The 17,288-nt window shown below is 39.4% G+C and overlaps 1 protein-coding gene across 9 annotated transcripts in view; it reads right to left on the bottom strand.

Annotated features, from left to right (window-relative positions):
* Positions 1–17,288, bottom strand: part of spag9b (sperm associated antigen 9b) — a 293,766-nt gene that overhangs the window by 126,209 nt on the left and 150,269 nt on the right. For 6 of the 9 annotated variants that reach the window (XM_043715172.1, XM_043715174.1, XM_043715173.1 and 3 more), the window contains one exon: positions 15,133–15,227. In XM_043715172.1, the coding sequence (XP_043571107.1) occupies positions 15,133–15,227 (95 nt within the window). Of the gene's footprint in view, positions 1–14,293; positions 14,641–15,132; positions 15,228–17,288 lie in introns of those variants that run through there. The other 3 variants (XM_043715178.1, XM_043715180.1, XM_043715181.1) reach the window with 3 other exon arrangements.

Raw genomic sequence — 17,288 nt, 5'->3', positions numbered from 1 at the left:
AACTAAGTAACTAGGTACTTTTGCATCTGAGTTGGCACCATAATTGGCCACATAGAAATTGAGGTTTCGGTAAAGAAAAAAGAAGGAAGCATAAGTCAGGTATAGACAGTAGAGATCGAGTGAATCCTTAGAAGAGTATAAACGCAGTAGGAGTATACTTAAAAGAGAAATCAGGAGGGCAAAACAGGGAAATGAGATAGCTTTGGCAAACAGGATTAAAGAGAATCCAAAGGGTTTTTACAAATACCTTAAGGACAAAAGAGTAACTAGGGAGAGAATAGGGCCCCTCAAAGATCAGCAAGGTGGACTTTGTGTAGAGCCGCATGAGATGGGCTGATACAAAGAAAGTATTTTGCATCAGTGTTTACTGTGGAGAAAGATATGGAAGACACAGAATGTGGGGAAATAGATAGTGACATCTTGAAAAATGTCCATATTATAGGAGGTGGTAGCGCTGGATGTCATAAACCGCAGAAAGATGGATAAATCCCCGGGACCTGATCAGGTGTACCCTAGAACTATTGTGGGAAGCTAGGGAAGTGATTGCTGGGCCCCTTGCTGAGACATTTGTATCATCAATAGCCCAGGTGAGATGCCAGAAGACTAGAGGTTGGCTAACATGGTCCCACTATTTAAGCAAGGTAGTAAGAAAAAAAAAGGAACGATAGATTGGTGAGCCTGACATCGATGTTGGGCAAGTTGTTGGAGGGAATTCTGAGGGACAGGGTTGACATGTATTTGGAAAGGCAAGGACTGATTCGGGATAGTCAACATGGCTTTGTGTGTGGGAAATCATGTCTCACTAACTTGATGGAGTTTTTTGAAGTAGTAATGAAGTGGATTGATGAGGGACAGTGGACAAAATCTATATGGACTTCAGTAAGGCGTTTGACAAGGTTCCCCATGGTAAACTGGTCAGCAAGATTAGATAATATAGAATATAGAGAGAACTAGCCATTACAATATAGAGCTGGCTCAAAGGTAGAAGACAGAGCATGGTGGTGGACAATTGCTGGACTGCACAGACTGGAGGCCTGTGAGCAGTGGAGTGCACAAGAATCGGTGCAGAGTCCACTGTTTTTTTGTCATTTATATAAATGACTCGGATGTGAACATGGGAGGTATAGTTAGTAAGTTTGCAGATGACACCAGAATGGGAGGTAGAGTAGACATCGAAGAAGGTTACCTCAGCTTACAACAGGTTCTGGATCAGATTGGCCAATGGGCTGAGGAGTGGCAGGTGGAGTTTAATTTAGATAAATGCGAAGGTGGAAATCAGGGCAGGACTTGTAAACATTTAATATTAAGGTTCTGGGGAGTGTTGCTGAACAAATAGACCTTGGAGTGCAGGTTCATAATTCCTTGAAAGTGGAGTGGCAAGTTGACAGGATAGTGAAGGAGGCGTTTGGTATGCTTTCCTTTATTGGTCAGAGTATTGAGTATAGGAGTTGGGAGGTAATTTTGTGGCTGTACAGGACATTGGTTAGACCACTTTTGGAATACTGCATGCAATTCTGATGTTGTGAAACCTGAAAGGGTTCAGAAAGGATTTACAACGACATTGCCAGGGTTGGAGGGTTTGAGCTACAGGGAGAGGCTCAATAGGCTGAGGCTGTTTTCCCTAGAGTGTCAGAGGCTGAGGGGTGACCTTATAGATGTGTATAAAATGATAGGGGCATTGATAGGGTAAACAGACAAGATGGGGAAGTCCAGACGAGAGGGCATTAGTTTAGGCTGAGAGGGGAAAGATGTATAAAAAGACCTAAGGGGCAACCTTTTCACACAGAGGTATATGGAATGAGCTGCCAGAGGAAGTGGTGAAGGCTGGTACAATTACAATATTTAAAAGGCATCTGAATTTGTATATGAATAGAAAGGGTTTAGAGGGATAAGTGCTGGCAAATGGAACTAGATTAATTTAGGATATCTGGTCAGCATGGACGAGTTGGACGGAAGGGTCTGTTTCCGTGCTGTATATCTCCATGAGTCTATATAAACTTTTCACTATACTCATTGAGTATATGTGACAATAAAGGCTATTCTATTCTACTGATTGACCATTTAGTTTGCCTCAATCCTGTGATGCATCTGGCACTTTTTAAATCTGGAAGGATCACCTTAATCCTATGATTTGTTATGCAATGAAATGCTTCACATCTAATTGGCTATGGTATAGGAGTATGATACCCTTGAGACCATGGTACTGAATAAAGAATCCAGAGATTCTGGGAAGGGAGATGATAGCACTGTCATAATATCAGTGTTCTAATGTCAGAGGCTAAAGTAATTTGCTGTAATAAGCCAGTTGCTTCATTAATGTCCCTTAAGGAAGGAAATACAGCTCCCTCCCCAGTCTGTGTGACTCCACATTGACAACAATATGGATGAATCTTCAATTCCCTTTGAATGACCTTGCAAGATAGTCAGTTGAAGGGCAATTAAGAATGGGCAACAAACATGAGCTTTGCCAGCTCTGCTCACATCCCAGGAATGAACAAAAACAAAAAGACAAATTGTAAACTGACTTCAACAAATCAAGTAATTGGAGGGTTAGGACCAGAAAAGTCACCATGAAAGTTCTAGATTGTTGCAGAAGTGCTCTGACAGAAGGGAGACTGCCACTTCAAAATGGTTTGACCTATGTGTAAGTGATTCAATGCTCTGAGAGTCATTGCCATGAACAAGGTTCACTAAGAGGAAGAATAGATGAAGCAGGTGCCATAACAGCCTAAGATTAAGGCAATCTCAGCTCAAGCAAAATTGTAAACTTCTTCACGATCTTACGTCCCAGACTAGTACAGCGATATCCTAACATATTCAGAGAACCATACTGATAATCTCACAGTCCTGACTCCTACTCATGGTGGGTTCACAGTGATCATTAACTACTGTTTCATCAGATTAACTGTCTAAATGATACTCAGTTCTGAAGGAAGATACTGGACCTGAAACATAAACTCTGCTTTCTCTCCACAGATGCTGCCATATCTGTTCAGTTGCTCCAGCAATTTCTGTCCAGGTGTCTCATTGGGACTATTCCACATACAGTATCTGTTGACAGAAAATCTGAAAGAAGGTATGCAATGCATGCTACGTGTGGAATTCAATGACTGATCGTCTGTTCTTTTGACCTTACGATGAAAGAGTTATCGATGATGCAGCTAAACATGGTTTGGCTTAAGACAATATTTTGAGGAACTCCTGTGATTATGTCCAGGAACTGAAATGATTGCCACCTCAAAGAGCACAGTTGTCCTCTTTTATGATAGGCAGTTTTCAACGATATCATGTCACAGAATTACCTATTAACAACATTTGAGGGTGTAGCCACTCATGAGAAATTGAATGGGTTCATCCGTATTGACCAGTTTGTTGCTCTGATATTATCGCAGGGTCAATACAATGATGTTAAGCAGGAAACTAAACAAATGTCTCAACTGTTTCCACTGTAATGGAATTGAAGATTGTACAATAGATAGAAACCAAGGAAAAGTAGGAATTTATCAGTCGCGGCATCAATTCTAAGAGGAGGGAGGTTATGTTGGAGCTATACAAAACTTTGGTTAGGCCACAGCTGGAGCACTGTGTGCAATTCTGATCACAGCACTATAGAAAGGATGTGATCGCAATGCGGGTGTGCAGAGCTGGGGGGTTCACCAAGATCTCGCCTGGGATGGAGTATTTCAATTATGAAGAGAGGCTGGATAAGCCAGAGTTCTTTTCTTTAGAGCAGAGAAGGTTGAGAGGGGATCTACTTGGGGCACATAAGATTATGAAGGACATGAAGAGAGTGCAAAGAACACAGTTGTTCCCCTTATTTGAAGGGTAGTAATGAGGGGGGCATAATTTTAAGGTGGAAATGTGTTGCTGGAAAAGCGCAGCAGGTCAGGCAGCATCTAGGGAACAGGAGAATCGACGTTTCGGGCATTAGCCCGAAACGTCGATTCTCCTGTTCCCTAGATGCTGCCTGACCTGCTGCGCTTTTCCAGCAACACATTTCCATCTCTGATCTCCAGCATCTGCAGACCTCACTTTCTCCTCATAATTTTAAGGTGAAAGGCAGAGGCTTAGAGGGGAACAGAGGGAAAAGAAATTTCACCCAGAGTGTGGTGAGAAATCTGAAATGCACTGCATGAGAGAGTAACAGAGGCAGGAAACCTCTGTACACGGATTAGCACTTTAAATTGTGGACACTTGAAATGTCATAACATTCATGTAGCACTGCTGCCTCACAGTGCTGGGGACCCTCAGATGAACGCGTGGGGTTTGCACATTCTCTCTGTGTCTGAGTGAGTCTCTTCTGGGTGGGTCTGATTTCCTCCCACAGTCTAAAGATGTGCAAGTTAGATGGATTGGACCAGGCTAAAAATTGGCCTGTGGTGTCAAGTGATGAGCAGGTTATGGGGATGGGGTGGTTTGGATGCTTTTCAGAGGGTGGATTGGTTCTTTAGAGGATGAGAAGGGGGCATTTAGTTACGGGATATGATGAAATGGCCGAGGCATCGAACAGGTATTTTGTATCAGTCTTCACAGTGAAGGGCACTAATAACATGCCAGTAATTGTCAAAGAGACAAAAGTGAGGACCTGGAAACAATCATTATTTCAGAAGAGACACTGTTGGGTAAGCTAATGAACCTAAGGATTGACAAGTCTCCTGGCCCTGATGGAATGCATCCCAGGGTACTAAGAGATGGTGGGAGAACTAGCAACTGCACCTGTGGTAATTTTCCAAATTTCATTGGACTCTGGGCAGTCCCAGCAGATTGAAAAATGTCAAATGTGACACCACAGTCTAAGGAGGGAGGTAGACAAAAGATGGGAAATTATAGACTGGTTAGCTTAACTTCTGCAGTGGCGAAGATGCTGGAGTCTATTACCAAGGAAGAAATAGCAAGGCATCCCCATTGTCCCATTGGGCAGACGCAGCATGAGTTCATGAAGGGCAGGTCATGCTTAACAAATCTTTTGGCTTTCTATGAAGACACTAGGTGGACAATGGGGTCTCAGTAGATGTGGTGTACCTAGATTTCCAAAAGGCTTGTGTCAAGGTGTTGCACAAAAGGCTGCTGCATAAGATAAGAATGCATGATACAGGCAAAGTTTTGGCATGGACAGAGGTTTGGTTGATTAACAGGAAGCAAAGAGTGGGGATAAATAAGTGCTATTCTGGCTGGCAATCGGTGACTAATGGTGTGCCTCAGGGATCAGTATGGTGTCCACAATTATTCACAATTTATATGGATGCTTTGGAGTTGGGACCACGTGTAGTATGTCAAAGTTCGCAGATGACACTAAAATGAGTGGCAGAACAAAGTGTGCAGAAGACTGTGAAACTTTGCATAAGAACATAGATATTTTAATTGAGTTGGCAAAGGTCTGGCAGATGGAGCACAATGTAAATAAATATGAAGTCATCCATCTTGGTAGAAGTGTCAGTAAAAAGGATTATTACTTGAATGGTGAAAAGTTGCAGCATGCTGCTCTGCAGAGGGACCTGGGTGTCCTTGTGCATGAATCACAGAATGCTGGTCTGCAGGTATAACAAGTAATTAAGGCAAATAGAATTTTGTCCTTCATTGCTAAAGGGATTGAAATGAAAAGCAGGGAGGTTATTTTGCAGCTGTACAGTGTGCCGGTGAGGCCACACCTGGAGTACTGTGTGCAGTTTTGGTCTCCTTACTGGACAGGGTGCAGAGGAGGTTCACTAGGTTGATTCTAGAGTTGAGGGTTTTGGCTTATGAAGATCGACTGAGTAGACTGGGATTATATTCAATGGAATTCAGGAGGATAAGGGGGCATCTTATAGAAACATATAAAATTATGAAGGGAACAGATAAGATAGAAGTAGAGAGGATGTTTCCACTGGCAGGTGAAGCTAGGACAAGAGGGCATAGCTTCAAGATTAGAGGGAGCGGATTTTGGACTGAATTGTGAAGGAACTTCTTCACCCTGACCGTTGTAAATCTATGGAATTCCTTGCCCAGTGAAGTAGTTGACGCTACTTCAGTAAACACTTTTAAAGCTAAGATCGATATTTTATTGAACAATAAAGGAATTAAGGGATACAGTGAGAGCGCGGGTAAGTGGTGCTGTGGCCCCGAAAAGATCAGCCATGATCTTATCGAATGGTGGAGCAGGCTCAAAGTCTACTCCTGCTCCTCGTCCTTATGTTTTTATTTTCATTGACTACTAGCCTCCTTTTGTTAAGACAATCAGCTGTTAAAGAAGAGAAGAAATACCCCCACTTGTAACTCACTGAAATGCAATATAAATATACAAGTTTTTTTCAGACGCCACTAAGTCTGAAGATGCTTCATAACCCATGAAATATTTATGCAGTAGCCACTGTTCTACACAGTGTGTATTAGAACAGTGTCCTAATACATTCCAATGTGGCAGAAGCATTGCTGTGTGCAATGTCCTACAAATTACAATGTAATTATGATCAGATGATTATTGTAATGTTTTAATAAAAATACATTTTGATAAATAATGCTTTGATAAGAATACTGGGAGTAGATCTCCAACTCTTCTTCAAAACAGAACCATGGGATCTTTTATATTCAGCCAAACAGGCGATCATCTTACCTGAAAATGGCTATGTGCTGGGAAGGTCTTGTCTCACAAATTTGATTTTTGAGTTTTTTGAGGAAGTGACAAAAATGATTGATGAAAGTATGGCAGTGTATATGTTCATTACTAAAGAATTTGAAAAGTTCACTCATGGTAGGCCGGTTCAGTAGATTAAATCACATGGGATTCATGGTGACTTGGTAAGTTGGAGACAAATTCACTTGGTCGTAGTAGGTCGTAAAGGACATGTGCGAGGCAAATGTTTTTAAACAGAGCGCGATAGGTGCCCGAGACATGCTGGTGGGGTGGGGGTGAGGGGAAGGTGGGAGCGGCGAAGGGTAGAGGCAGATACAATAGTAATGTTTAAGAGGGATTTAGACAAGCACATGAACAGGCAGGGAATAGAAGGATATGGACCATGTTTAGGGTGATGAGTTTAGTTTGCATTGGCACCATGGATGGCAGATGCCTAGTGGGCCGAAGGCCTGTTCCTATGCTGTACATTCTGCGTTCTATGTTCCATGTTCCAACAATGCAGTAATCTCTTAATGCTGAGTGTCAGTATAGATTTTCTTTTCAAAACTTGGTGCGGGACTAGAATTAGGACCTTGTGATGATCAACGTAACTACCTCCCCTTTGGATGAATCATGAAGCAGTTTCAAATAACCATATAATCTATTCCTGTTCCTATTTCTTATGTTCACTCACTATCTTCAATTGGATGAGAGGATATAAAATGCAAGTCTCCTTCACAATTTAATTGCGAATCATTATTGCCAACCCAATAATTTCTCCTGCAGTCACTGGTCACCCTCCTTTCTGGTCTTTGCCTCCCTAGACACAGGAAATTATACTCTAGTATTGACTCACAGGCTCAACGTCAGCTTTTCACCAACAACTTGCTTCATCAAACTAGAATTATGAATGGGTTTTCTTCCCAGAAGACTGACCTTGTCATGTTACATCAAGTAAATACTACTTATGGGCTTTTCAACTTCCCACTCTCAGCTGCACTGTATAATTCGTAGCTTCTTCAGAGTCCTTACAAACACAATGGCATTTCTGGTGCCTTGACTCCAGCACCTACCGACTAACTCCTGTGACCTCTGCCTAAATTCTAACAGATATCCAACTGCTCTTGGGACTTCTCACCGAGTCCCTTAAACAGAACCCTTATAGTTCAGCTACCTTCCCAACAGTACAGCTAAAAATAGGAGCGCTGAAGATGGAGTCTACATCTCTCCTTTTCATATCGCACAAACTCTTCGACTTCACTGTCGTTGCCTTTCGCCACATAGTCCTCTTTAGTGATCCTTGAACTGTCCTGAATAGCCTGCAGAAAACCTTGCAACTATTCCTGTTCTATTCTGAGGCATAATTAGCAGGCTATGAACATTGTGGAAAATGTAACAATCATTTAGAATTGTTTGTGCCATGAATGCCATATTTTCACAAAATGCTCGCTTCTGCAGCACAAACAATGCTTACAAAAAAGATTCATTACAACTCAGAGTGAAACCAAGCATCCAAATGAGTTGAAGTACTGGGTAGAGTCAAGCTCCGCTAGCAATAAGCAGCAAATTCAACCTCAGAATAATATTACTCCGTCATGCTAATGGGATAGTATGCTGCTAATCAAGCCCTGCTGTTCTTGGAGTCATCACAAAAGTTAAAGATTTTAAGACATATGAAAAGATTCCTCAATTTACCCGATTTCCAGACCCCCACTGACAAAGTACAGACCTGGATTCTGTTATGTAGATTAGATTAACAAATAATTAGACTCTTTCTACAGGTAAAGAATTATTAACCAAAGCCTGTCCACCATCTACATGGCACAAGTCAGCAGTGTGATGGAACACTTCCCACTTTCCTGGACAGGTGCAGCTCCAACAACACTCAAGAAGCTTGACACCATCCAAGACAAAGCTGCCTGCTTGATTAGTACTACATCCACAAGCATCCACTCCCTCTACCATCAAAGCACAGCAGGAACAGTGTGCACCATCTTCAAGATGCACTGCAGAAATTCGCCAAAAATCCTTAGCCAGCACCTTCCAAAGTAAAGAATCGCTTCCATCTGGAAGGACAAGTACAGCAGATACATGGGAAAACTACCAGTTGCAAGTTCTCCTCTAAGTCATTCACCATCCTGACTTGGAAACGTATTGCTTTCCTTCACTGTCACTCTCAGGGTCAAAATCCTGGACTTACCTCTCAATGGCATGGAGTGTCTATCTAGAGCATATGGACTGCAGCAGTTCACCATCACCTTCTCAAAGACAGCTAAAGATGGGCAATAAACACTGGGCTAGCCAGTGACACTCATGACCAATAAATGAAGTTTAAAAAGTCAGCATATAATTCTACTTAATAAAAGTCTAATCCCCTTACGCACAGACAGACAAACTAACAGAGTCTGTTATGGACAGAGAGAAAGATTAGGAAGGCCGTTCAGTGATTTCTGTTCACAGGGTTACTCAGATTCTTGCACTGGTCAGAATGCTGCTTCTCAGTCTTCCCAATCTGGAGGCTTTTCCTGAGTTGCAAGAGGCAGAGTGGAAAGATCAACTTGTTTTCCCAAGGCTTAAAAGTCACTTTTACTGCAGAGAACAGACAGCTCCTGGGCTGGTGGTCAGATAACCTCTCATTATCTTGTTTATATTCCTAAACTGCGCAGGCAAAAAGCCTTTGCCATTGATAATTGGTTACTAGCTCAGGCACCAATCAGCTAGTTGTACCAATCATGGTTCCAGTTCATCTGCAACCACACTTTAACCACTACTCAAACAAGCAGCTGCATAAATGATGCTTGCAATTAATGTCCAGTTAGTTGGTTTTTAAAATGTGCAACAACCATTGGTTTTTAAAATTATTACAATTCTGTATATATAAAAATAAAAAATAAAAAGACATGGTCTTTACACTGCACCAATACAAAAGTTAAAGAGCAGTAACTAGGGGTAAGAATTTGCACCAAAATACGCACCAAAATATTCCAAGTTTTCCATTAAACAACACTTGTTTACCAATTCCTTCTACATCTTTATGCTTCTTTCTGTGCAGAAGCCAAGTGTTGCTTCAGAAAAGGACCCAAAATTCCAAACAAAAATCAGTTTACAGCTTTGAGAACAGTTCAAGCCAGCACTAAAGTTGCGAAGATTTGCCCAAAGGGGTTTAGAAACACTCATGCTTTGGATTGGCAGTAGAAAATAATGAGAGAGAAAAGCGAATGGATAAAGTCTGCAAAAGTATCTTGAAAAAAAATATAAAAAGAGCTGGGAATAACTGAAACAGCGTACTTGTTAGGCATGATATTGTCTCCAGGAATTAGCAACATTTTGTGGTATTCATTCAGTCATTAGGTTACAAAGAGACAGCGGAGACACAACAGGCCAAATGGCCTCCTTCTACACTTACGATTCTGTGGGAATGCATGTGGGCTATTTGCAATTACCATGGAGAAAAGAGGAATTAATGCTTTTCTTTCTTAAGTCTAATCAAATTCCTACTGTAGGAGCTTACTTGGCTAAACATACAGACACAACCAAATACAGTAACCACTATATTAAATATTAATTCTGCAAACAGAAAAACTGCTTTTGAATGTGTCTATGAATAACAGCAGTAATAGCAGGTTCTGTATCAAGAACGCAAGAGTTCAGGGGCTATATATATATCATTAGCTGCAAGAACCAGCTATTATGTACTACAAAGACATTTTAATTTACTGTTTTACTTTGGACTATTCACTACAACTGCACATAATCCGCTAAGTGGAAATTCGTAACAGGAAGTGGGCAAGGCAAATGGGAATTTTTCATATCTCATCTATAAAACAATTGCCTGAGCTATCAGTTACAAAATCTGCTTACAAAATGGGTGACTGCAAAACACTTGGTCAAAACAAACCAAATATAAATCTAAAATAAATTCACAAGTCTTTAGTCAATATAGTGTCTGCAACTGTTGAGTCAGAATACAAGTTCATAGCAGTAATTCATTATATAGGGACCTGATATTTTAAAATAAACATTATTTCATACAATGTGGACATCACTGACAAGATCATCATTTGTTTTCCATCTCCAATTGTCCTCGAACTGACTAGCTTGCTAGGTTAGTTTAGAGTGCACTTAAGGGTTATACATAGGCCAGACCAAGTAAATTGCCTTCCATAAAGGACATGGATTTTAATGACAATCATCACTGGTCACCATCACTGAGATTAGTCTTTAAATTCTACATTTCATTTATCAAATTTAAATTCATCAACTGCTGTTGTAGGATTTGAAACCAGTGTCCCCGGTATTAGCTTGGCCCTTTGGATATTTGTCCAGTGACGTTAGCACAATGCCACATTCCAGGTCAACTGCTTGGTATGGTAAATCAGAGACCGGTGCATTGCCAGATACACCATCCTTTGGGCAAGACATAAAACAACACTATCAAGAGATTCATGAATAATCCTATGGCACAATGTAATCACAAGACTAGAAACCAGGTATTCATTTTCAGCCTGTTTTACCAATCAAATCAATTACAGACTCTGATTCAACTCAAGTACCTTTGATTTGCATCTTTCACGGCCCTCAATAAACAAAAATCTATCAATATCATTTTTGAAAATTTCACTTCATCCAGCATCTGCAGTGTTTTATGGAGAAGATTCGATGTTTCCATTGCCCTATTTGTGAAAGAGCAATTTCCAATTTCACTCTCAACTGAACAGGTATATATTTAAGATTGGTCCTCTTTGTTCGCATTATTCTCATTAGCAGAAAAGGCTTCTCTATCACTAGAAGAAAGAAGAACTGCAATAATATAGTGCCTTTCATAAACTGAGAATTTTTCAAGTGTTTTATAGCAGTTTAACAGATTTTGAAGTGCAGCTTTGAAATGTGAGAAACGTGGCAACCAATTTGCATGCAAAAAGGTCCCAGAAACAGCTATGACATAATAAACAGATGATTTGTTTTCTTTGAAAGTAATATGATTAAGGGATAAGTACTGGGCAGAAAATAATTCCTTTATTATTTATACAAATTAATGAGACACCCTTCACATTCTCACTTAAGGGAATACATTCTGAATCCGTCCAAACTGTCCTCAGGATTAAAGATCTTAGGCCTTCATATTATTTTGGTAAAATCAATTATGTATCAACATCTTTCACGAAGCACACTTCAACAAGTAACTATGTAGAGCAATGAACCATTATGGCTACAAGATACCAAATAAATCCAAGTATTTGTTACTAACAGAGACAGAAGTGTGGTCAACAAACATAATCGGAAATGACAGCATATAATAATAACAACATACATCCTGTAAGTAATTTGGCTTCAACGCATCCAATAATTCTCCGATGCCTATTCACTTCCCGGTGACATTTAAATAATGGTTTCCACCACAAGTGAACCAAATACGTCACAAAGATTTGTGTGTGCTTTGGATAGTCTCAAACTCTTTCTTGTTATTGTGGAAATGAATCAAAGCCTTCAATGTTTGAAATTCATGTTCACTTGTATTGTATCTTCAACTGCAGTAAATAAAATAGAAGACAATTGGGGATGGGCAATAAACGCTAGCTCAGCCAGGAACGCCCACATTCTAGAAGTGAATTTTTAAAAAAATCACAATAGACCCACTGAGGAAACTACAGCAAAGGAAGAAAGAATGCAGCAAAAAGCCAAGGTAGGGTATAAGATGAATAAATTTAGGAGAGTGCTATCTCTGTCAAGTACTAAAGCTGTAAACAGAAGACTTCCTCCTGTATTAACTCAGTAAATTTGCTACTTCTACTGTAAAACTATCGCAAGCAAAAATCAGAGGAACATACCTGCCGGTTCCCAACTTATGTTTCATTATTTATTAATACTGTGCACAATGCACATGTAACTGTGTCAACCATAACAGAGAGTGAGCTTACAAGAAACCTTGGAGGAACATTATCTCAAGAGAAAAAAATCATGCAAATAAGGTCACTTTTAAAAATTAAACAATGTTAGAAAAGCTGAGACTGTGCAAATCAAGTCCAAATCAATACACAAATTATTAATTGTAAGAAAACGAGTTAATGTTCATTCTGAAGAAGGGTCATTGGACTTGAAATGTTAACTCTGCTTTCTCTCCACAGATGCTGCCAGACCTGCTGAGTGTCTCAAACTATTTTATTTCAGATCTTCAGCATCTACTATTCCTTATTTCATTACAAATTATTTTATGAATCATTTGTTCAAACCTTGATAGCAGAATAGGACCAAAACATTTACACAGTACTCAGAACTTTATTTCTGGTTGCAGTAGACTGTTGAGAGCCATAACCCCATTACCTAAATAACATATCCTTTATGCATTAGCTTATTTCTCACAATTGCAGCAATAGAATAGTTGGAAAGCTGTAGGCAAAAACCCAGACACACACTGAATAGCAAGTCTGCTGGAGGCCAGAGATGGGAAACTGGATTACAAGTAGCTTCCAGGCCATTTTATGAAAAACACTGGTTTAAACTATAGCATTCAACTTCACAAATGGTTAATGACAGAGCTGTTAATGTGATGTAAAACTTATTCTAAGAAATGTAAAATCAACTTAAAATACAACCGCAAGATTAACTTAGATGAATAGATTTAGACTGCCACTTTAAAATTCAATTCTCTCTGTTGGCAGTGGCTGTAGCTCGCAAACAGGACAGTTCCAAGTTGTGACTCGTCTCAATGTAAATTTATACATGAATAATTAACAATTGACAGCCCTCATAGTTCAGCTGCATTTTAAAGTCAAAGAGGCTAACTGCTTTATTATTTATCAAGCGGACACTAACCATAAATCATTAGAATTATCAGCTCTTACACCAGTAATCGGAATACTGAATACTGGAATGAGACTTGAAATGCAAGTCCAACGATCATAACATGAAACAATTATAACCATAGACAAAATGGGTGCTCGAGTACAGGAACAAGACTTACTTGTATGATTGAAAAACTTGCAGATAAATGACTGCTTAAAGTTAATGTATAGCAGGCTTAAACTGTCCATATAACTGTTTTGTTACACAATTCTCATCTAAAAACATAAACCTGTACCTTGACTTATCCAAAGAGCAGCTTGGGAACTTAATCAGCAGTACTCTAATAAATAAACTGAAGCAAAGGTATTAATGTAATGAAATAAATGTTTTGATTACTAGGGTCATGGATTTATTTCAAGACGTTGCACATGCACAACACTAAAATCTTCAACCTGAAAATAAACTGTTCATCATACAAGCTAGTTTATGTGCTTGCATTAAAAAAGTTACCAAAAGTACAATTTCTAAACAGAACTGTTACTTTCACAGACAACCCCTGTGTACCAATATCACAGAACGCCCAGTAGTACAACAGAACCATTCAGCCTATTTAAATTTTCAGAAACAAGCAGTTTTTTTTATTCACATACAAACAATGATCTCAATTCGTAGTACTTTCAATACATACAATCTACACACAAGATTTATATTTAAAAACAATTCATAAATACATAATATTATGCAAAAGAGCAAGAGGATTTGAATTCATAATTCAGTTAAAAAACATTTTAACAAACTAGTAAGGAGCAAACAATGGGGGGGGGGGGGGGGGGGGGAATAGAAAAAGAGATATGTTGATTTAATGTAGACACTTAATATAAAGATCAAAAAGACGTAGAAGGCCACAGGACTAGCAAGTACCTGATTTTTCTCGGAAGATTCTGTGTCAGTACCGAAAGGCCTGTTGAAACGGAATAGTGCACAAGCAGCAGAACAGACAGCGATACCAGGATAGCTGAATTAATGACCACCGCCCCGCCAACAAAGCCAAACACAAACAGAAGCATGCAACCAGGACTCATGGCTCTGTGCTGGCATGGTTGTGTTCAGAGACCAGAAGACCAAGAGGAAGGTTACACAGGGGTTGAGGGTGTATCCTTGGAATGAAAAATCTGTCACTCAGCCACAACCACAAAAGCGTCTACTCCAAACAATGCCATCCGCACACGCAGCCAGCTACATTCTGCAGCAGCTCACACAGAATGACATCATCCTGCTAATACTTAAAAACCAATGCTGATCACCTCAGCATCACTGCTGCAGCACTAGCAACCATCACTCAGTTATCCATCCTCTCTCAGCTAACCTGCTTATTGGCTGCAAAAACCAATGCTTACGCAACACATGCACATAAAAGGAACCCTCATTATTTAGCACAAATTGCCATATTTGGATTTCTCACAATATACTCAATAGTAAAAGCTTACAAGATTAGGACAGTGTTTTTAAAAAAAAATTAATAGAAAAGATGTTTTTACCAACAATATTTTAACTATTAAATGAGTGCTATCAGCATAATTATTTTAATTTCAGCCTATTAATCAGCAACAGCTCTACTAGACAATGCACATGTCCGACATCAGCCAAACTATTGTTCACTGCTATGTCATTAGACAACTAGGTCATTGATCACATGTTCCAGAAACACATCGATATTTCTATTCCACTAAAAAGGATGTAAGACAAGTGAGAATGCTTACCTAACTCTGTTATGAACTCCAGGTTCCTGCAGGTCTGTTCCGAGCAACTGGTGAAGTTTGGTTCGTTCCAAGTGCTCCATGTAATTGTGGATCATCTGTGATGATGACAGAGGAGAAAAATGTCAGGTTTATCAATATTTAATTACTACTACTTTTCATAGCTGTATGTTTTGCATTTTGTGTCACTAGTGTTTCATATTCCTTTGTGCAGTTTGATTTATGATTTTACATGGACAAGGTGGTGAGCAACCTCCCAAAGCATTTTCAATTTTTTAAACTGGTTACAAGGGATGAAGACTTATGTAGTTTGAACAGTGTGTTGATATCCTGACAACTGCTTCAAAATATTAATTTGAACAAAGTATTAATTTGAACAAGTTATGGCACCACCATAACTCTATCATGTACTATATTTACTTTCTGATCAACTCTCGTTAACTTAGCTTCCTTACTACATCACAAACGATGCATTTTGCAATCACCGAGATTTCTAGTAACAAAGATTCACTGGTTTTTATTCATTTGCAGGACGTAGGTATTGCTGGCTCAGTCAGTATTATTGCCCATCCCAAAATATCCCTGAGGTGGTGGTGGTGAGCTGCCTTCTTCAACGGCAATCCAAGTATATAGGTAAACCAGCTGTGCTTTCAGGGAGAGAGCTCTAAGATTTTGACCTAGTAGGAGTGCGGATAGAAAGAACTGTAAATTTACAAGCCCTGAAAGTATGTGCCCAACTAGGCAAAGACATTAAAAATGTTCATATTAAAATCATTTAGTTAAGAGACAGCTGAGGCAAAGTTGCAGGAACACATATATAAATTGACTGGAAATGTATCAAAGGACTAGGAAACAGCTGATGAAACTATATGAAAAGGGAGATAGGAGACGGCCAGGAAACTATAACCAATTACTTCAACATTAACCCTAGGTTGATAATAGGATCCTTAATTAAAAATGCAATAGAAAAACACAGAAGTTTAAAATATACTCTAATAGACTGGTGAACACAAATTCCAAAAGAGAATGTAATCTTGACTGATTGTATTGAAGTAGTTGGACTTGTAACAGAAAGATAGATAAAGATAATAACAACAAATGTGATATATTTGTATTTCAAACAGCCCATTGATAATGTACCAAATTGTATACGCATAACTCGGGTCAGAACTTGTGAAGTCAGAGGACAAGGAGCAGAATGTTAGCAAGTTGGCTACAAGGTGAAAAAAGTGAAGATAGTTACTTGGACTGGAAAATGCTCGGAATTGTTATCCTACAAAATTTGATGTTTGGATATCAATTAAATAAGATTTGGATTTAGGAATTGGGAATACAACTTTAAACATTTGCATACTACATCAAATAATGGAGTACAATTAACACAGAGGAGGATACAGAGAAGCATGAATAAACTTCCAGAATAATTATGAAACTGACAAACCAAGTTCAATTTTCGTAACTGTGATACATTATATTGGTAAAAAGAACAAGATAGCCACATACTCCTTGAAAGTAACTGTAGCAGGAGGAGAAACAGATTTGGGGACAGAGACACACTAATCACAAAAAGACATGTTAACAAAGTGGTCAAAAAAAAACACGGAGATCAATTCTCGAGGGAAAGAATTGAAAAGCCAAGATACTGTTCAACTTATATGACACCACATAGTCCAAACTGAGCAAGTCACATCCTCATATTAAAGATACCCTCCACAGCATTGCACTGTATATCACCATGCTAATGGGATGGATTTCAGAGATCTAGCAACTCTAAGCTGTGCATCATTCAGGCACTGTGGGTCATCATCATCATCATTAGTAGAACTGTACACAAAAAGAATCTACCAACTTCATGGTCTACCATTACTATCAAATCAGTGCATCAACCCTGGATCAATGGAAAGTACAGGAGAGCATGTCAGGGACAGTACCAGGCATATCTAAAAATGAGATGTCAACCTGATGAAATGACATTACAGGACTATTTACACACCAAATGGCAAGCGAAAGTCAGAGTGAAGCAGTTCCATACCACAAGAGCAGTTCTAAGCTCTGCAGTCCTGCCATATCCAGTCATGAATGGTGCGAACAATTAAACAACTCACTGAAACCTCCACAAACAGTGTCATCCTCACAATCAGGGAGCCAAACACATCAAT

This window comes from Chiloscyllium plagiosum, chromosome 24 (assembly GCF_004010195.1).
Source record: "Chiloscyllium plagiosum isolate BGI_BamShark_2017 chromosome 24, ASM401019v2, whole genome shotgun sequence".
NCBI classification, from domain to species: Eukaryota; Metazoa; Chordata; class Chondrichthyes; order Orectolobiformes; family Hemiscylliidae; genus Chiloscyllium; species Chiloscyllium plagiosum.
Note: the sequence above shows the minus strand (reverse complement) of the source record. Positions and strands in the feature narration are given on the sequence as shown.